Here is a 21189-nt window from a genome sequence, read left to right as displayed (position 1 = left end):
CCGGCCCCGTTCGGAGCGGAGCTCTCCCGGCCCCGTGCGGAGCTCTCCGGGAGCTGAGTTCTCCCGGCCCGGCCCAGCGCGCCGCTCTCCCAGCCCGAGGCTCCCTCAGGCCGTTCCCGCCTGCCTCTGCCCCGCCCTCAGGGGCGTGGCTAGAGGATCACCGCCATCTGATTGGCGGACGCACGTGGAGGCGTGGCCTATGTCAGGATGGTTGACACCGCCGGGTCCTCGCACCCTCCGCTGGCCCCGCCCCGTGCGGTAGCGTGGTGGCGTCACACGGCGGCGCGGTGACGTCAGAGAGCGGCGCGAGGCCGCGCCGTGCCGGGCGCTTGTGGCGCCGCGATCGCGGTAACGGTGCGGGCCCGGTGCGGGCCCGGTGCGCTCCGCTCCGCTCAGCTCAGCTCCCTTCCGCTCCTCTGTGCTCCGCTCCGCCATGGCAGCGCCACCCACAGGTGCGTCCCGTCCCTCGGCGGCCGCGCAGGCGCCGGGGCAGCGGCAGCCGCGGTTCGCTGGGCCCAGCCGCAGCCGCCGCCGGGCTGACCTTGGGCCCCGGTGGCGGCGCTGGAGGGTGGTGGTGCGGCACGGCGGGGCAGCACACGGTGCCGGGAGAGCGGGAGCGGCCCCGGCCGGTGCGCGGGGCTGCGGCCACCGCGGCCCGGAGCAGGAGGCCCCGCCGGGAACCTGCACCGGCAGCGCGAGGGCTTCGCCGGGGACGGAGACAGTGCTGCCATCAGAGGCAGCGGGACCTCGGAGAGCAAACGGCTCTGCCGTTCTTCCCCCATCCTTTCTCTGCCTTTCTCCCCCCGCCCTTTTCTTCCCTCCCTTTTCTCCTCCCTGTTTCTCCCAGCTCCTTTCTGTCTCTCTGTCCTTTCCTTTTCCTTCCCCCGTCCTTTCTCCCCTCCTCGTTTCGGTAGCTCCTCATGCCAGGCAGGGCCGTTGTCCCCAAGCACCCCTTAGATCCTGGGGTCTCCTGTGTGCTGCTGGTGCTGAGGAGCATTTGGGGCTCAGGAACATCCCCAGCCCCACACGGCTGTCACAGACCTTGCTGTGATCGAGGGTGGGATTTGGGCACCTGCAGAAACATCTTCTCATAACTGTTAAATAAATAATCCCATTCTTCTGTCAAACAGGGCTTGCCAAGTAGAGATCCCTGCAGTCCTCCTTCAGACTGTCTGGCCAAGCTGCCTCTGTCCACGTCCTTCAGGAGCCTGGGCCCAGCTGAATTCCACCTGTGACCCTTCTCAGCAGAGCGAGGACGTCGGGCACGGGGGCTGATGCAGAGGAGGCTGCATGGCAGTGAGCTGGGACTGATTGAATCTCTGCCCTGTGCCAGTGGGGTCACACCTGTGTGGCACCTGTGCCTCCCTGTGGGTGGTGGTGAACCTGAGTTTCCTGGTGTTTTGTGCCACGGGGAGAGGCAGAGTGTAAGGATCAGGCTTTGTGATGCCGCTGCATGCCTTTGATGTAGTTTTGGTGTTGCATAGGTTTTTTGGCAGCCTCTCTTTTGTTCAGTGTTCTCTTAGCGTGAGGGCCAGCCTTTCACTGTTGGAGCTGGTGATTCCAGGGGGATTTATTTCTGTTTAGGCTTGGAACAGCACAGAAAGGAAGCAGTGCTGCTCTCTGAGGTTGCCTGGCTGCGGGCAGGCATGGCCCAGCCCCTGCCAGCGCTGGCTGTTCGCTGCTGCTCCCCGCGGGCGCCGGGGTGTTGCTGCAGGCTGCAGGGGTGATGCGGTAGCGGCGGGGCCGGCTCCGGCTGTCTCACCGGCTGTTCCTGGCACGGAGCGGCGGCGCCATGGCTCGGGCAGCCCCCGAGGAGGCGCCGGGCTCCTCGGGCAAGCACTACGTGTGCGGGCTGTGCGCGGCCTTCACCAACATCGCGGTGACGTTCCCCATCCAGAAGGTGCTGTTCCGGCAGCAGCTGTACGGGCTGCGCGCCGGCGAGGCCGTGCGCCAGCTGCGCCGCGACGGGCTGCGCACGCTCTACCGCGGCATCCTGCCGCCGCTGCTGCAGAAAACCACCACGCTGGCCCTCATGTTCGGCCTCTACGAGGATTTCTCGGCGCTGCTGCTGAGCCACGCCCGCGCCCCCGAGCTGCTGACGCGCAGCGCGGCCGCCGCGCTTGCCGGCACCACCGAGGCCGTGCTCACGCCCTTCGAGCGCGTGCAGACGCTGCTGCAGGACTACAAGCACCACGACAAGTTCACAAACACTTACCAGGCTTTCAGGGTGCTGAGGGCCTACGGGGTGCGGGAGTACTACCGGGGATTGGTGCCCATTCTGCTGCGGAACGGGCCCAGCAACGTGCTCTTCTTCGGGCTGCGCGGGCCCATCAAGCAGTGTCTGCCCGAGGCCACCTCGCACAGCTCTCACCTGATCAACGACTTCATCTGCGGGGGGCTGCTGGGTGCCCTGCTGGGCTTCCTCTTCTTCCCTGTGAACGTGGTAAAGACTCGCATGCAGGCTCAGATCGGTGGCGAGTTCCAGTCCTTCTCCAAAGTGCTGGTGAAGATCTGGCTGGAGCGCGACAGGAAGGTGATCCACCTGTTCCGAGGAGCCCACCTGAACTACCACCGCTCTGTGCTGTCCTGGGGGATCATCAACGCCACCTACGAGTTCCTGCTGAAGCTGCTGTGACCCGTCCTGCTTGAGGGGCACCAGCACTCAGCGTCCCCGGTCCCAGGGAGCAGTGCCTGTGCCTGTGGCAGGTAATTCCTCCCAGCCTTCCGTATTTATGGGGTGAATGGTGATGCATTTAAACCTTGGTGCAATTATGATGAACTTCTTGAAGTATTCCTTTGCTGGCAGGCGAGTTTGCCCATAACAGAGCTACCAGACAAACACAAGGTGTAAAAGAGGAAAGAGATGTAGTCTGTATCACTCCCAAAATTGCGCTATGCTCTGTGGTGGGATGCACTCCACTGCCCATGTTTAGAACATGAGAATCAAGGAGGAGCTGAGGAAAAACAATTCCATTGCCTGATCATCTTCCCAGTCTCGATTTTGGAACTGCATTTTCGGATGTTTTGGGGTCCTCATTACTTTGTGCGAAGCTCAAAGGACATCGATAGAGAAGGGGATGGCTGAAGTGCAGAGCTCCCAGCTGCACCTCAGCCTGCTGCAGCCGCTGCAGGGTGCAGCCTGTGGTGACCATGTCCTCCAGCCGTGGCACTGAACGCGTGACCTCAGCCCAGGCTGGATCTGTGTGTGTTGTGTGCGTGCTTGTACGTGTGCCTTCCTGTCAAAAGGGAAAAGTGGAAGGAATGGGACAGCAAACTCACTAAAGCTTTAAAGTGTCCTTCCTCGTTAAAAAACTTGGGAGTTTGTTCTGCTTTTTCCGAGGATTTTTTATTTTTTAATTGCTGCTTTTTCTGTTGCCTCCAGCTGCAGGATCAGGGAGGTGTCCCTGTGTGTAAGGACACTCCAGCTCCTGCCGCTGCTCAAGCACTTCACAGGCTTTTTGCACTGCCACGTCTTGTCTTTTCTCAGCTCCCTCTGTGGAGTTACCGATCACGAGGTGTTTGTACCCAAAACTCGGGGTTCTGTCTGCTTGGTGTGTTCTGTTAAAGGTTCTGCAGCACAGGAGTGGCACGGGCAAGGTGAGAGTCCTGGGTGACCTGCTTCAGTGGAGGTCTGTAGGTATAGTGGAGACGAAAAGCCAAAGATGACCTTGGAAGCAGGGAGCAGGAAAGGTGGAGTGCTTGGGGATGTGTTTCAGGACTTCTGTTGGCTAACTTTGAAAGGGACTGACAGCAATCTGTGTGTTACGGACACAGGAGATGAGAGAGAGGAGACTTGAGGCTTTAGATACAGGGACAGAAGAGCGAGCACAACCCTGAGCTAGATGAGGGTCCCAGCGAAAGTGTTTGAGTCTCCCTGAGGGCTTCCTCTTCAATTAAACTACACATTCACATATAAACCAAAACACTTTGGATGATCGGGAGCAGCAAAGCTTTCAGACACTGCTTTCAATTTAGTCTTTACCTAAGTCTTGGAGGGGCTATTGCTTTTCTGAATTTGAGTTTTCCATTTGCTAAAACTGTCTTCCAAAATTGATTCTAATCAGTGTGTTGTAATCATACAGTCCTGAGCTTCAGACAGCATGGGTGGGCACAAGAGCGAGTTCCTGCATCCCAGTGGTGATTATCCATCTAAATAAAATGTTTACTGGATGTTTGTTACTGGCAGAATCTGATTTTTACCAGTGTACCTTCTTTTTGTAATCACTCCTTGATGGAATAAAAACAAAATCTGCATCCTGTTTCTCTGTGGAAGATGTTATGTGCTCCTGTAATGTCAGGGAAGCCAGAGTGTTGAGGGTGAGAGTTTGGCACAAGCCCAGCTACCCCAGCAAAAATGAAATAGTGGAGCCCTGGGTCTGAGGTTCAGAGTCACTTTTGAGTCTTGAAATGTCACTTTCAGAAAAATTTAATGTAAAAGCACTACTGTGACATGCACACTCGTGAATGGCAGCATCTAAGCACTTGGAAGTGTTTTTCCTTTTAATTTTTAGGGGATATGCAAGAGCCAGCATGGCTGATTGTAATATAAATAAAATACGTTTCAATTCAGTGAATTATTAAATGTTTATTATGCAAGCAAGAGAAACTGTCCACAAATAGTAAGTTACTGTACGGCTGTAAGTACAATACTTCCAAAGCAGTTCTGATACTTCATATACGGTATTAAAAGGCTACAGTTTTTACTAGGAAATCTCAGGTATTTCAAAATACTCTACATGCACAATTTGTTTTTTGTATTAAAAACCTTATACTTAACTGAGGATCTTAAGTGCTTTAGAAAATGCACCTTTGAGTAAGATCAGCCAATGAGAAGTTTCTGTTTCCTGCAGGTTAAAAACATGATGGGTCGTTGACTTCTTCCTTTCTCTCCAACTTTTTAGGATCTTGTAAACTAAATTTTTTGAAACCTTTCATTTGGCAAGTGTATTTCTTTTTTCCCCAAAGAGTTTATATGTCCTAGAGCAACAGACCCATGCATTACAACGTCAGAACCTTCTCCACATCAGTGCTACCCAAATTAAAACCACAACACAAACAAACAGAAACAAAGCCCACTAAATTAACCAATACCCCCCCCCCTTCCCGAAAAAACTGATGTTTACATTCTAATTCTGGTAGTAGGCATCGAGCTGTCCTTACCCCAAGACTCCACGAGTGCAAACAATCATGTGTGTGTGTGTGTGTGTGTGTGTGTGGGCACCGCTGTGCTTGTCCTCTATCCCCATGGCGCGGCGGTGCCGTCCCGGCGCGGGCACTGCGGGCACTGCGGGCCCCGGAGCGGGGAGCCCGCCCGCCGTGCGAAACCAGCAGAGCGCTCACAGAGCTCCGTGCACGCATCCCGCTCCCTGCATCCATCCTGCTCCGTGCACCCATCCCGCTCCGTGCATCCATCCCTCTCCGTGCACCCATCCCGCTCCCTGCATCCATCCCTCTCCGTGCACCCATCCCGCTCCGTGCACCCATCCCGCTCCGTGCACCCATCCCGCTCCGTGCACCCATCCCGCTCCCTGCATCCATCCCTCTCCGTGCACCCATCCCGCTCCGTGCACCCATCCCGCTCCGTGCACCCGTCGCGCTCCCTGCATCCATCCCGCTCCGTGCACCCATCCCGCTCCGTGCACCCATCCCGCTCCGTGCACCCATCCCTCTCTGTGCACCCATCCCTCTCCGTGCACCCATCCCGCTCCGTGCATCCATCCCGCTCCGTGCACCCATCCCGCTCCGTGCACCCATCCCTCTCCGTGCATCCATCCCGCTCCGTGCGCCCATCCCGCTCCGTGCACCCATCCCGCTCCGTGCACCCATCCCGCTCCGTGCACCCATCGCGCTCCGTGCATCCATCCCGCTCCGTGCACCCATCCCGCTCCGTGCACCCATCCCGCACTGCCGCCCCAGCGCACGGACAGCGCTGCCAGCAGCCGCCCCGGCCCTCTGTCAGTGCAGTCCTTCCTCCCCTGGAAATGTCTCCTTACAGTTGTTTCACAGTTTTGTACACTTCTCGAGGTCGAGTCTTTGAAACACAACTAGAAGATAAGCTTTTTTTTTTTTTTTTTTTTTTTTTTTTTTTTTTTTTTTTGTTTGACTACCTAGAAATAACCCAAAGCTCACCAACACAGAATTTCATTGTTTCAGTAATGCTACCGAGAGAGAACTGAAAACACTTGCACCACCACATGACTGTGAGGCATGTCAGCTGTAAGCCACAGAGAAGTGACCTTCACAGGTAAAACACGGTAAAGCCTTCATGGAAAACTTCCAAGTTTGTTGAAAAGGAGTAATCAATTGAATGACCAAAATCTAAGACTACCTACTTACGCTAATTCAAACTTATTACAAATGTCATCAGAAAAACTAAGTAACATTTCTACAGCATACATGTACAGAATCTGTCATTTTATGCATCTGCTGGACACGCTACAAAAGCATCAAGGTGACCAAACCCCTCCACCAGGTGAGCTGCCAGTCCCAGAGCCAGGCAGGGCCTGCCAGCCAACCACAGGTGCTATCAAGGAGTGGCGGTGACACATCTGTCACACATCTGTCACTTCAGGGTCATGGTTCCTCTGTACAGAAAGGTGAGTGTCCAAAGCTCAGCACAATACTGGTGTAAAACACAGCGTATCATGAGGTAGAATTTAAAAGGTAACACTCAGTGCATATTCACAGGCATAGCATTACAGTCACTAGGGATCCACCAGTCTGAGGAGGTTCTGACAGGAAAACAAAAACAGCCTTGGAAACACAGACAGAGCCACCCAAGAACTGCCTCGGTCCTGTGGGTGCTCCCTTCACCTCCAAAACAAACACTGTGCAAGCCCGTGAGAACCCCAAGGTTCTCTCAAGTGTCCCTGTAGTCCCTTCCATGATGCGTAATAAAACATTAAATAAGGTGAGAAAACAGCAGCCTGGCAGTGGGACAGCAAAAGCTGCTCTAGTCCTGGGCAGGACCCGGGTGTTTTTCCCCAAACAGCTTGGCCCATACAAACTCCTTGTAGCTCCTCCTTTGCAGGAAAAGCCTGCATGCCAGGCTTGTCCCCACATTTCCTGCACACACTGCACACCCAGCGTGCTGAACCACAGCCAAGGGAATGCCCTGAGGGCTTCCACAGCCCGGCAGACCCACCTGCCCCACTGCAGGGTCAGCAGAAGGGATGGTTGCCCTCAGATTACCCTACACACAAAACTGAAGGCTTTGCATTACCAAAGAAATTCTCCAAAAGAGGAAACTTGTGATTTTCTTCTCTCTAATGCAAAGGAGGCTTTAGTTTCAATGATTTCTGCACCAACACCAGGGTATACTACCCACATAAATACAAAGCTACAGGAGGGTCCTCAGGCTTACCTTTCCAGCTTTCTCACGTCCATAAACGTTGTCTTTATCCCCAAATACGTTTTGCAAAAGGCTTTGTAAGAGTCAGCTTTGAACAAGTGTGCTCTGCTGAGCCAGAGAGTGTACCTGAACACCAGCAGGTGACAGTCCTTTCAGGTAAAGTTCCCTGCTGAACTGAGTGTGTGACTAGTCCGCAAAACTTCAGTGAAACACCAAAAAACCTCATCTGGGAACATATAAGTTATGAGAATGTTATGAACTGATATGGATGTACAACATCTGTGCATTTACAAGGTTAGCTCTATTAATTTGAGGGCTGAAATCTGGCATTCATACTCTGGGTGTGACCACAGAATCACAGTCCCCTCAGCTGGAAGGGACCCACAGGATCACCCAGTGCCACCCCTGCCCTGCCCAGAGCCCCAGCAATCCCATCCTGGGCATGCCTGGGGTGCTGTCCAAGCTCTGCTGGAGCTCTGGCAGCCTTGGGGCTGTGCCCATTCCCTGGGCAGAGCCAGCAGTTACCCTCTGGGGAAGCAGAACCTTCCCTGATCTCCATCCCAAATGCCCCTGGCCCAGCCCCAGCCGTGCCCTGCTCCTGTCCCTTGTCACAGCAGTGCAGATCAGTGCCTGCCCCTCCACTGCCCCACAGGGGGATGTTCAGGAGCACCAGGAGATCTCATCTCAGACTCCTCCAAGCTGAACAAACCAAGTGATCTCAGCTGCTCCTCATACAGCTTCCCCTCCGGGGTGAGCAGTACAGTGCTCCACATCTGATGCAAGCCTGGTTAGATCCAGGTAGATCCCACTGTTGGCAGGTTTGCTTTTAATCCCCTCCCAAACTGACAGCACATGTGAGGAAAGGCTCGTCTGGCGATACCAGGAACACATCCAAATGGATTTCCCCCACAGACAGAGTGCGGCCAGGTGTGTGTGGAAAAACAGCCAGGTGGGAAATATCCAAACGTCAGCAAAAAGCCACCATGATTCAGATGTGGAAAGCCCCCTGCAACAAGACACCTGGCAGAGCAGGGGCCAGAGCTGCCCTGCTGCACGGACCCAGAGAGATCCTCGGGGCCAGGGTCCCCCTTGTGCTGAGTGGGGGCTCAAGGGGAGCCTGCCTGTGCAGGGGTGGGCCTGGGTGACCTCCAGTGGTCCTGCCAGCCTAAGCCACGCCGTGACTCATTTTGCTAGCCAATGACAACCACATTAACATAGAAATAAAAGCAAAATTCCTTTTTCTTTTTTTTTTTTTGTTTTTTTTTTTTCCCTTTTTGGTGAGAGTAACTAACCGTGTTGCTTATGTAGACAAGCAGTCCATTATCTACTAATCACCACAGAGTTGCTTCAGCAACAGAAGAGGAAGCAGAGGTAAGGCAGTCCAGCTCCTGTGGGACAGGAGGTACCTGGGCACCCTGCCCCTCTGTGCTGCTCCAGACAGCCCACTGGAGTTGTGCTGAAGGCAACAATCAAGTATCAGGGTACAAACACAGCAGGACAGCAGCCCGATGGCACAGGATCAGCAGGAGCAGAGGTTCTGCTGGCAGGGCTGTGGGCTCACAGATGCAGGACCCAGATCCACGCGGCGCTGGCCTGAAAAATCCTTCCAGGTCACATCCCGAGGGCGCAGCAGCCGTGACTCCGCTGGGCTCCGAGGTTTTGGAGAGAGCACACTTCCACTCAGCTGAAGGAAAACCCTCCCAGGTCCATCCAGGGGGGCCGCTGCCGTGCCTAGAACTTTGGCTGGTAGAGGGAGACGCGTCCGCTAAGGCACCCCGAGGCGATCTGACAGTGCGTGGGCGAGAACTTGGTGGTGAGCACCACGTCGTTGTGGGAGTAGAGCGAGCGGATCTCGCGCAGGGGGCTGGCCTCCCGCGGCAGGCAGTCCACCAGCTCGCTGCAGTGCGCGTCGAAGCCCAGCAGGCGGATGCCGAAGCCGTGCGGCGACGAGATCATGCGGCCGTCGGGGCTGAAGCAGAGCTCCTTGATGTAGCCCCGGCCCACGTTGGCCTCCTCGATGCAGTGCGTCAGGCGCAGCGAGCAGCGCGGCGACACGGGCCGCACCGGGGCTCCTTCCTGGAATTCATAGACACAAGTCCACTAAAGGGAGAGGCAGAGAAAGGGACACTGAAAGAGAAGTAAAGCACTGCAAACACACATTCCCCCTCCCCCTGCACCTGTAGCGGTGACAGCAGCTCGTGTGAACAGGAGGGACACGCTCCTGCTGGGCTGCTCCCACTGCCTCAGCGCCTCCCTCCCTGTGAGCTACCCGAGCAAAGCGGCTGCCCAGCACTAGAGCTGCTCTTCTGATTACACAGGTGCCAGGTATAATCTTTCCAATCTGGGTTTCATCTGCAGGGGGCAAAGCCTAATCCTTTGGCCAGGCACCTGCTCTAATTTAGTAAATATTTAAATTAAGTCCATAAAGTCAGATTCAGCTGACTGTACCTCAGAGCAGATCACTGGGATATTATGCCTTTGCCTTCAAAAGGAATGGAATCTTGAAGCAAGTGGGTAACAGACTTTTGAAGGAAGGTTATGAACAGCTCTGCAGCCAGTTTGTGATTTGTGAGACACATTAAGGATCCCTGTCTGTCATCCCATTATTTAATATCAGAACAAATATAAAAAAAAAAATCAATGACAAAGTTTATATTGTGTTGATTCCACTTCACCCCCAAGACAAGCATTCCTAGCTCTGTCTCATGCATCGTTCTGAATTAACCACAACACAAAAAGCACCAATGAATATTCATAAAGCAGAGTAAGGCAGACTCTAGGACTAAGAGACATTATAACTCAGTCGATCATCAGCACCAGCTAACCCAATGTTACATTTTGCATGTTACAGAAATTTTGTGTTGTACATCAGTTTGAAGGTTGCAGAGCCAGCATTAAAATTTATAACCAATCTGCAAGGCTTCCACTCAGTCCTCTACACTTGTGTAAAGGGTTACCTTTACAAAGAGTGACTTTCTTCAACAAAAACAACAACAAAAAATCCCAAATAAATGCACAGAGACAAAAAAAAATCCCACCAAAACCAAATGAACCTCAATTTACATCAGCCATCAAAGCAACTAGAACTTTTATTATTGGTCCAGTACTATTGTCTACTGTTGGTCAAGCTAGAGGAGCAGAATCTGCAGCTTGCAGCTGAACTGTAGCTGGTCTTATGACTTCCTGCATCAAGCAAAAGGCTTGAAGCAGGTTCTAGCAGGCAGATCATTTAAGAAAAAAAGCCAGAAGCACACAATTGAAAGAAGAGCACGAGGCAGTGTGTTACCTCCTGGTCATCCGTGTTGCTGGAGCAGCGCAGCAGCGTGGCCCAGCCCTTGGGGTGCAGCTGCAGCGACGTGATGCAGTTACCGCGGTCTCTCTCTCCAGGAACCTCTGGTGTTAACACCTCGAGGCTGTTCCTAGGTGATCCCCCTGCAAGGGAATCAACTGTGAGTCTCAGTGAAATGCGCACAGTGACCTCCAGCTCTCTCACCAGTCCTGCTGCTGAAACGGGGGCACGCCTGTGGCAGCTGCCAGGACAGACTGCACCGTCAGGACAGGGAGACTCAGAGGGTCAGAGGAACCCTGAGCCTGCACCCATGGGCTCAGTCCCCACTTCAAACAGCTCCTTTTGGTGACACTGGAGTGCCAAGACCTGCACGGAACCCACCACACTGACAACTACACTAACCTTCCACACTCATGCTCCTCATTGGTATTACAGCAAAATCTAAAGAGTGAGGCTCTTATAAGATTTGCTGATTCTCAAACTTGTATGATGTGCCCTCCAAATTCCTCCCAACACTTGCTCAGCTTGCAGCTTTTCTCCCTTCTTCCCCTCAGCCCCAGGTAAATCACTCCCTGGCATCCAGGTAAGCCTCCTCTCACCAGTATGCTTCAGCATCTCACAACCACAAGTAGCTAAAAATTAACATTACATTCTTTCAAATTACAAGGGGTGCACAAAGTATTCACCCATCTGCCAAATTCATGCTGATTCTCTGGAGTTTTCACTGAAAGAACATTCACACAAACTTTGTTCATGGAAAAACACAAGGAAAAGGGAGCACCTCCATGAAACAACAACATACTAACATAAAATACAGATCTTGATACTTTTACCCAATTTCTCAGACGTAAAACCTGATTAGATCCCCAGGCTTTGGTGTGCAATGAGATTTTATTGGTTTAATACAAGTCTCAGCAACACCATCCTTAAAAAACCACAGGACAAAAAAGCAGTTCTTCTCGATTGTAGCCTGGCCTCTTTTGGATACAGTAAATCAAAGTCCAGGGTTTATTTTCATTTATCTCTTTGTTTGGTGATCTGTTCCTACCTTCTCGCTGGGAGGGCCGTGACAAGGTTTTCTCAGAGGGCGGCCCTGAGTTGTTCTGGTGGCAGGGTGAGCCCACAGCTCGAGGGCCAGAGGAGCCTGACGACGTTATATCTGCAAACACAGCACACAGGTGAGCCCACAGGCGTCCCAGCACAGGTGGGCTGCTGCCCAGGAGCACCCCACGGCACAGGCCCTGCCACTCCTCCCCAGCACCCACCTGAGCTCGACGTGGTCCTCCTGGCCCGTAAAATGGGGTAGCTGCCAACCTCTAAAGACTTGTTTAGGTCAAGGTCGTGCAAAATCAGAAGGTAACCAGAAGAGGTGGAGATCAGCATTTTGGAACAGTCTGGCGTCAGCCTCATCCGCATCAGAAAACGGGTGTGAAAAAACTTCTTGTGGGGACATCCATCCTCTGTGCACCTGGACAGCAAGACAAGCACAGGGGGGGCTGTGGTCAGCTGCAGCTCCAGGCCCTGACTGTGTCCAGGAGGTGCCCAGCATCATTCATTTTGTTCACCCCAAAACCCTTTTTTAAAGCACTGTCTTTATCCTACTTTTTAATGGAATGGGTGAAGTCACATCCTCCCACAACTACAGCAATGAGGACAGAACCTTCTCTGGAAGGAAGAACTACGTTCTGGCATGTGGCAAGAGAAGCTCCTTTCTAACCATTTACTACTGCCAGAGAGGCAATGCAAGCTCTTTGTGAAAAATGCGTATTTTATGATTGGCTTTTCGCAAACATTAAAGTGAATATTATATGTGTTACGTTAGAAAGTAATGCTGTATTAATTTTTTAAGTAGTGTGTTAAATATAGTTGTAGGTTATAACATAATGTTAAAATAGAAACTTTGCTATGTAGGATACTTTTTTTCTAAAGAAAGGACTGGCACTGAGATAGCAGCCACAGGACACCTGAATCTTTCAGAGAAATGGAATTTATTGCTCCATTATCAGCAGAAATGAACTTCTTCCTGCCTCACTCAGCCCTGAAGAGCTGTCAGGATTCAGAGGAAGCAGCTGACACTGCCCAGACAGAATCCTGTGTTGGAATGGAATTGATGCATCATGGATGAGGTGCATGAATATGCAACAGGCTGTTGTTTTTAAGGGTTCATCCTCTGTTAACGTGGGTCCTTTTTCGGGCTTATTTTGCCCAGAAAAGGTACCCAGACATCCGTAACTCTTTGTTTCTATTGTCTTGTATTGTTCTAATTCAAATCGTCCAAATTATTATTACTCTAATTATATTACTATATTTATAACCATTTTATTCCTATTAAAAAACAAGCGATTGGCATTTTTCACGCCTTGGCAATGGCTATAAAGTGGTCCCAGTGTTTCAGAGCACAGTGCAGCCCCACTCTGGGAGGGAGGCTCTGCCTCCTGCACGGAAGGCCTGGAGTGCCTGAGCTGGTGGTGCCTGTGCTGGTGCACCTGAGCTGGTGGTACCTGAGCTGGTGCACCTGAGCTGGTGTGCTGCACAGGGCCCACAGCTCAGCCCAGCCCCGTACCTGTTGGTGTCCCAGATGATGACGTTGCCATCGAAGCCCGAGGTGACCAGCAGCCTGGTGTTGGTGTCGTACTCGATGTTCTTGACCCAGCTGGTGTGGCCATGCAGCGTGCACACTTTGGTGTTGAGCTTCCTCAGGTCCCAGAGCGCGATGGTGGTGTCGTCGGAGCACGTGGCGAACAGGCGGTTATCCAGGAACCTGCCAGGAGGGAACAGCTCAGGGCGCCCTGCAGGGCAGCACAGGGACACCAGGGCAGCCCCAACAAACCCCTGTGAACTCAGCACAGAGACACCAGGGCAGCCCCAACAAACCCCTGTGAACTCAGCACAGAGACACCAGGGCAGCCCCAACAAACCCCGCTGAACTCAGCACAGAGACACCAGGGCAGCCCCAACAAACCCCGCTGAACTCAGCACAGAGACACCAGGGCAGCCCCAACAAACCCCACTGAACTCAGCACAGAGACACCAGAGCAGCCTGAACAAACCCCTATGAACTCAGCACACAGACACCAGGGCAGCCCCAACAAACCCCTCTGAACTCAGCACACAGACACCAGGGCAGCCCCAACAAACCCCTCTGAACTCAACACAGAGACACCAGGGCAGCCCCAACAAACCCCTCTGAACTCAGCACACAGACACCAGGGCAGCCCCAACAAACCCCTCTGAACTCAGCACAGAGACACCAGGGCAGCCCCAACAAACCCCGCTGAACTCAGCACACAGACACCAGGGCAGCCCCAACAAACCCCGCTGAACTCAGCACAGAGACACCAGAGCAGTCCAAACAAACCCCTCTGAACTCAGCACACAGACACCAGGGCAGCCCCAAAAAATCGCCTTTGAACCAGCCAAAGCAGAGACACCAGAGCAGCCCAAACAAACCCCTCTGAAGTCAGCACAGAGACACCAGGGCAGCCCAAACAAACCCCTCTGAACTCAGCAGAGACACCAGAGCCGTCCCAACAAAGCCCTCTGAACTCAGCACAGAGAGAGCAGCCCTAAACCCTCTCTGAACTAGCCAGCACAGAGATACCAGAGCAACCCAAACCCCCTCTGAACTCAGCACAGAGACACCAGAGCAGCCCCAAATAAACCCCCTCTGAACTCAGCAAAGAGAGAGCAGCTCCAACAAACCCCTCTGAACTAGCCAAACTAGCCAAAACAGAGACAGCAGCCCAACCCCCCTCTGAACTCAGCACAGAGAGAGCAGAGCAGCCTCAAATCCCCTCTGAACTAGCCAAAACAGAGATACCAGAGCAGCCCAAACAAACCCCTCTGAACCCAGCACAGAGCACACACCAGCAGCAGCTCCACTGCAAGCACAACTGCTGGGGTATGAACCAGCAGCGCCTCTGGAGCAAACACAGAGGCACAGCACAAGTTTGGCTTGGGGTTTTTTAGGGGGTTTGTGTGCCAATGAATTGTGTGCCAGCCACACAAGAGCCAAAGCACCGAAGGAGCAGGTGCTCAGACAGCACCCCAGCCTGCTCCCCCTCTGCACAGCACTCAGCTCGCTGGGGCTGGCAGCAGCACAGCTGGGAAATCAATGGCATAAACACAGCCTAGAGCTTCCCGAGGCAAATGCAAGGCTTTCCAAAAGCACTGAGTGAGGATGGTGTCTCGTTTGAGCACACCCCAACACAAGTTACTGGGTTCAGTGAGAAAATGAACGGATGGAATCACTGAGTTTGCAGATCAAAGGTGAGCACCACTGGAACCCAGGTGTGCCTTCAGCTTCAGAAGGACAGGGCACGCTGGCTCATGTTTGGGATTCATTTGGTGAAGGCGCTCCATTGAAAAAAGCCCTACCTGAGGTAAAAGGAACAAGACACCCATCCAAAAAAACACACAATAAAAATCCTTCAGGCCCAGAGCTACACCACAGCAACAGCAACCAACTGTCACGGGAAAAACCCCAAACTTTGGTGAACAGTAAGCAGTTTTGGTGCTGACCACGAGGAACCCCTGCAGTGCCTGTAACCCTGCTCACTGAGCTGAGCAAGGCTCCAGGTAATGCTGTATAAACTGTGCAGGACAGAGGTCAGCTCCTCTGTGCCACACAAACACACGTTTTAACCCAGCTTTCCTGACACACTCCCAGCTGATGTAAAACATCAGTCTTCTGTAAAAAGTACAACCAGCTTGTGAAAAACATCAACTTACCTGAGGGACATGGCACCCCACATCATATTTGGCTCTTCTGAGTGAAAACACTCAGAATGTTCTACAGTTTTCATGGGGCTTTTTGTTTGGGTTTAGTTCTTGGTTGAAGCTTTTTTGTTGCTGTGTAGTCAGTTGTTGGTTTGGGGTTTTGGAGTGGGTTTTTTTGCTTTGAGAATCTGAGTGAAGAGCAGCTGGAATACTTTTAGAAGACGCCTTAAAATCACACCTCAAAATCTACTACCAGAACAACTTAAACCCCCTGAATTTAAAAGGAAAAATACGACATGATAAAAACAGTGATGGATTTAGAGTCTGCTCCTGCTATTCCCAGCTCTATCCCAAGAAGGAGTAAGATTTAAATTGTAATGCTTAAGCATAGGCAGAGCTGTGCCAAAAGGTCCCTCCCGACTCACCTGATGTTGTTGACACAGTCCTCGTGAGCTTCAGAGAGAGTCTTGATGTGCTTTGAAGATATGGGGTCAAAGAGCAGGACCTCAGTCTGTTCACAGGCCACGGTCAGCACGGAGCTGCAGGGAGCACAACACAAAACCCCACGTTTGTGGTGGGTTCTGCCCTCCACCTGTGTCACCTGGTGCCTCTGCCCACACCGCCCAGGGGCTCTGAGACAGGAAAGGTAACACCGAACCAAAGGTTTATCTGCAAATCAGTGAGGTTTTTTCACTAAAACCTTGCAAATTACAGATTTATCAGCACCAGGGGACTCCCAGCAGCAGCTGGAGGAGGATTGTCACCCCGGTCCCCTCCTCCTGGACACGGAGAGGCTCCACTGCAGGAGAGCTGGGAGGTGCACAGCAGGACACCTAAGACCAGGTGCGTGCCCCAGTCCTTTAAAGCACAGCCCAGGGGTGCTGCTGATGCACACAGCGATGACACCTGGTCACCAGAACGGGCCCTGCGCCTCGGGATCCGGGGCACACCTGGAAGGGCATCCCAGGCACACCTGGGCGGGGATGCCCCGGACACACCTGGGCGGGCGGATCCAGGGCACACCTGGGCGGGGGGATCCCCCGGCACACCTAGAAGGGCATCCCCCGGCACACCTGGGCGGGGACTCCCGGGGCACACCTGAAAGGGCATCCCAGGTACATCTGGGCGGGGATCCCCCGGACACACCTGGGCGGGGGGATCCAGGGCACACCTGGCAAGGAGCCGCAACACGCCGCCCCCCGGGATGCGGCACACCTACCCGTCGGGCGAGTACTCGAGGTTGAAGACGGCGCCGTGCGTGCGGGTGCTGAGGGACACGGAGTCGGCGGGCTGGATGGCGCCGTACAGCCCGGTCATGGCGCCGAACGTGTCCCGCGCCGGGTCCACGGCGGCCCCGCGGCCCAGGCAGCGCCCGCGCAGCCAGGCGAAGAGGCCGCCGGGGGCGGCGGGCCCGGTGTCGGCGGGGTCGGCGTGGCTGCGGGGCTGCGGCTCCGGGCCCGGCTCCGGGGCTACCTGAGGGCCCGACTCCGGCCCCGGGCCCGTGCTCATGGCGGCGGCGGTAGCGCCCGCCCGCGTCCGCCCCCTGCCGGCCGCCCCGCCGTACTGCGCCTGCGCCGCCCCGCCCCCGCCCCGCCCCCGCCCCGCCCCTGCCGAGTCGGAGAGGCACCGCGCCTGCGCGGCCCCGCCCCAGGCCCCGCCCACGTGGTCACCTGCTCGCCGCCCCACATGAGCGCGGTGTTTCAGGGTCCGGCCCGCTCCGAGCGGCGCTGGGAGATAGCCCCGAACCGAGGCGGGCCGAGCCGAACTACAGCGAACCACAGCGAGCCACACCGAGCGGAACCGAACCGAGCAGAGCCGAACCCAGCTGAACAGGACAGAACCGACCTGAACGGACACCGAAGCGAGCCGAGCGGAACTGAACTGAACTGAACTGAGCCGAGCCGAGCCAAACTGGGCCCAGCCGAGCCCAACCAAGCCGAACCGTACCCAGCCGAACTGAGCCGAGCTGAACTGAGCCAAACCGAGTCGAACCAAACCAAACTGAACTGAATGGAAAATGCAAACCCCCTCCCTCTGAATTGTTATGATTTTGAAAATAAGGGGCTCTCAGGCAAAGATATGGGAGTAAGAATAACAGTTCTGTACTAGGAAAATTAAAAATACACAAAACCAAACCACTGCCGGAGTGAGAGCAGTCCCTGTCCCCCTGTGTGTCAGGGGGTGGCACAGCCCCATCCCATGGGGGCTCAGCCCTCCTGCAGTGCCAGCTGTGGCTCTGCTGGAGCAGGGATCCTGCACAAGGGGGGAGTTTTCCTCTGCAGCTCCAGGGCTGCTGCAGATGGGCCTGGGCTCCCTCTGGCCATGCAGGGCAGCAGAAGCTGCTCCTCTGGCAATGCACTGGGCAAAGGCTGCTGGGCTGTCCCAAAGCTCAGATTGGATCCAGGTAGGAATGCTTGGCTCCTGCCCTGGGCAATGCAGCATCTCCCCATGGGATGATGGGATTGGATCAGCCCTGCAGGGACACTCAGTGGCCATGGACAGAAGGTAATTAATAATTAATGGCCCATGAACAGCAGAGATCTCCTGGAGGGAGGGTTGGCTGTGGGAGAGATAAAGAGAACTGCCCCATGAACAGCAGAGAACTGCCCCAGCTCTGACAGATGGGAATGGAACACACACATATCTTACAATATAGGGCAGGGTGTGCCCCAGGAACGAGCCCTCCATGGGGACAGCCCCTCCAGCCCCAGCACCCTTTGTTCTCCTAAAGACAATTAGCACCAGTTTTTTTCCAAAACTACCCAGGGAAGGTCAGGGTTCCTCCTCCCCACAAAAGCCACGGCTTTAGTGGACTGTGAATATTTCTCCTTAAGTTTCTATAAACATAACTGACATAATATTTTCATAAACACATTAAATATCAATGTGTTTTTTAAACAGAGTGTCCTGAGAGTGTGGAAGCTGCTACTAAAACCTGATTGGGAAGGAGGAGTGTGGAGAGGCCTCCCTGGTCTGCTCCCGTGCTGGAGGGTGCAGGACAGGTGCCCTGAGGATGGACCTGTCACAGCCCCAGGCCTCGAGCCCCAGGGCAGGACCAGCCCCTCCTCTGGTGTTGGATAATGCCTTTTTCTGACCCAGAGATGGGGCAGCTGAGAGGTGTTTTAAAAACTCCTATGCCATTTTCAGTCTCACGAGAAGGGTGAGACAATACAGATGTTATAATTCACTCCATCACAATCAGAAGCCAACTATTTCCTAATTACAATACATTATAAGAGTTTCTTGGCCTGTCAGCTTTGGCCACACCATGCTGTAGATGCCTTAAAGCCAATTATCTAAAACTACCCCTCGTGGGTGTCACTACAGTGCATCTTTCACAGTTCTGCTTCTCCACAGTATCCAGCCTTATGTGCAAGGCCACCCTTTGTAGCTTGTTTCTAGCTCCATTTCTCTCTCAGCAATGTCTGTCCATTCCTTCCATGGCATTTCTAAGCCAGCATTTTTTGTCCCAAGGTTTGCACACGGATGCACACTGTGTGAGCCTTCTGTCAGGCTTTGAGAACTCTCCATAAATCCATTTCCCACACTCTGGGGTCTGTTACATGCTGGGAGTGCCGCTGTGACCTCTGTCTGATCCCCAAAATGCTCCTTCTGTCCCCTGCAGACAAACTCAGTTTCCTTCAAAATATTCTTTGTCCCCTGTATGTTCCCCCAGGTCTTACCCCAGAATTTTCTCTACCTGTCTACTGCTGACCACTTTTGCCTCAAAATTGCCAGCTCAGTCTTGGGTCTGAGGGGCCACCAGAGCAGGGTGTGGGGCCAGGAGGAGCCCGAGTGTGCGGGGGTGGTGGGGCCTGCTTGGAGCCCCAGCTGTTCATGGACAAACAGGGCAAGAGCACAGAGCAGGACATTAAAGCTCGGGGCTTTCTCAGCAGAGCCCTCTGGGGAGTGTGAAATGTGCTCCTGAGGCTGCCTCAGGCTAACACGAGTGCTCTGCTAGGAAACCATGAAAAATGTGTATTTTGTGATTGGCTTTTTGCAGATATTACAGTGAATATTATCTGTGTTCTGTCAGAAAGTTATGCTGTATTAATTCTCTTAAGTGATGTGTTAAACATAGTTTTGAGTTATAACAAAACGTTAAAATAGAAACTATGATATGTAAGATACTTTTTTAAAGAAAGGACTGGCAGTGACATAGCAACCACAGGACACCTGAATCTTTCAGAGAAACAGAATTTATTGCTCCATTATCAGAACAAATGAACTTCTTCCTGCCTCACTCAGCCCTGAAGAGCTGTCAGCATTCAGAGGAAGCAGCTGACACTGCCCAGACAGAATCCTGTGTTGGAATGGAATTGATGCATCATGGATGAGGTGTATGAATGTGCAACAGGCTGTTGTTTTAAGGGTTAATCCTCTGTTAACCTGGGGCCTTTTTCAGGCTTATTTTCCCAGAAAAGGTACCCAGACTGTCCATAACTCTTTGTTTCTATTGTCTCATATTGTCCTAATTCAAATTGTCCAAATTATTATTACTCTAATTGTATTACTATTTCTATAACCATTTTATTCCTATTAAACTATTAAAACTTTAAAAGCAAGTGATTGGCATTTTCAAAGAAACAAAAGATGAGTCAGTGTTGCAGCTAACCTTGTGAGTGGGACACAGCCCCCTGCCTCATGGAACCCCCATCCTGCAGAGACACCACAGCACCTCCAGCCCCATGCCGTGAGCTGGAAGGAGTTTGCAGTGAGTGCAGCCTCCTCAGTGCCAGCCAGGTGTGCTGGAAGGGGTTTCCAGCCAGTCAGGTGTGTTGTATTTGCAGGGAATGCCCGACAAAGGTGGGAATGATGAGTCTGACTCCATGTTCTCAGAAGGCTAATTTATTACTTTATTATACGATATTATATTACACAATACTATGCTATACTAAAGAATACAGAAGGGATACTTACAGGAGGCTAAAAAGATAATAATGAAAACTCCTGAGTCTTTCCAGAGTCCCGACACAGCTTGGCCCTGATTGGCCAAAGAGTGAAAACAACTCACAGCAGAATCCAATGGAACAATCACCTGTGGGTAAACAATCTCCAAACACATTCCAGACAAGCACAACACAGGAGAAGCAAATGAGATAATATTGTTTTCCTTTTCTCTGAGGCTTCCCAGCTTCCCAGGAGAAAAACCCTGGGCAAAGGGATTTTTTTCAGAGAATGTGAATGCCAGTCATGTGTGTGCTGGGCTGTTGGTGATGGGGAGAGGCAGGGACACTGATGATGATCAGAATCCCATTTTACTGTGGGACACAAACGTTTCAGCCCCCACAGCTGCTGGTAAAGCCCAGGTAAGGGAGCACAAAGGGCCTTGCATGGCCCCCACAGGTGTTTGATTGATTCAGCCGTGCAGGGAGGCAAGCAGGCCCCAGGCACACCCACAGGCAGGGTCCAGGTGTGTCTGTCCCCAGGGCCGGGGTCACCCTGGTCTCAGGGCAGTGCAGAGACCAGGGAACAGGGAGGGAGCAGCTCAGGGGCACAGGGACAGACACAGGGACAGACACAGGGACAGGGCAAGGAGCCAGGGGGCTCTGACAGCTTTTGGGGGAGCTGCTTCTGTCCCCAGGGCCCGGGGTCACCCTGGTCTCAGGGCAGTGCAGAGATCAGGGAACAGGGAGGGAGCAGCTCAGGGGCACAGGGACAGACACAGGGACAGACACAGGGACAGACACAGGGACAGGGCAAGGAGCCAGTGGGGTCTGACAGCTTTTGGGGGAGCTGCTTCTGTCCCCAGCCCAGGGGATGCCCCGGGGTCTCCACATACCAACACTTCCATGCTGTCTTAGGGAGACCAGCAGTGTGTACTGACTGC

General features: G+C 53.4%; 2 protein-coding genes across 3 annotated transcripts; one reads left to right on the top strand and one right to left on the bottom strand.

Moving 5' to 3' along the window:
- The first annotated feature begins 272 nt into the window (after positions 1 to 272).
- SLC25A51 (solute carrier family 25 member 51) lies at positions 273 to 4259 on the top strand. The gene is made up of 2 exons (XM_077171982.1): positions 273 to 452; positions 1131 to 4259. The coding sequence occupies exon 2, from the start codon at positions 1793 to 1795 to the stop codon at positions 2633 to 2635; it is 843 nt and encodes a 280-aa protein (XP_077028097.1). The 5' UTR covers positions 273 to 452; positions 1131 to 1792; the 3' UTR covers positions 2636 to 4259.
- Positions 4260 to 4570: 311 nt separating this feature from the next.
- Positions 4571 to 16911, bottom strand: DCAF10 (DDB1 and CUL4 associated factor 10). Of its 2 annotated transcripts, none has more exons than XM_054652147.2 (7): positions 16579 to 16911; positions 15785 to 15898; positions 13204 to 13401; positions 11906 to 12108; positions 11689 to 11799; positions 10638 to 10783; positions 4571 to 9451 (listed from the first exon to the last, which is right to left on the bottom strand). In XM_054652147.2, exons 1-7 carry the CDS (start codon positions 16866 to 16868, stop codon positions 9083 to 9085), a joined length of 1431 nt encoding a protein of 476 aa, XP_054508122.1. In that variant the 5' UTR covers positions 16869 to 16911; the 3' UTR covers positions 4571 to 9082. The 2 variants fall into 2 exon arrangements, with proteins under 2 accessions (XP_054508122.1, XP_054508123.1); XM_054652148.2 differs by having other exon boundaries at positions 4571 to 9427.
- Between the last annotated feature and the right edge of the window lie 4278 nt (positions 16912 to 21189).

This window comes from Agelaius phoeniceus, chromosome Z (assembly GCF_051311805.1).
Source record: "Agelaius phoeniceus isolate bAgePho1 chromosome Z, bAgePho1.hap1, whole genome shotgun sequence".
NCBI lineage: Eukaryota > Metazoa > Chordata > Aves > Passeriformes > Icteridae > Agelaius > Agelaius phoeniceus.
This window is presented reverse-complemented; position numbering and strand designations above follow the sequence as displayed.

Bases quoted from the DNA above. Each gene is read 5' to 3' on its own strand.
- SLC25A51 (XM_077171982.1), top strand. From the start codon at position 1,793: ATGGCTCGGGCAGCCCCCGAGGAGGCGCCGGGCTCCTCGGGCAAGCAC.
- DCAF10 (XM_054652147.2), bottom strand. From the start codon at position 16,868: ATGAGCACGGGCCCGGGGCCGGAGTCGGGCCCTCAGGTAGCCCCGGAG. The intron at 13,402-15,784 runs GTGAGTCGGGAG...CCCTCCTGGCAG, and splicing joins GACTGTGTCAACAACATCAG to GTTCCTGGATAACCGCCTGT. The intron at 12,109-13,203 runs GTACGGGGCTGG...CTTGCTGTCCAG, and splicing joins ATCATCTGGGACACCAACAG to GTGCACAGAGGATGGATGTC.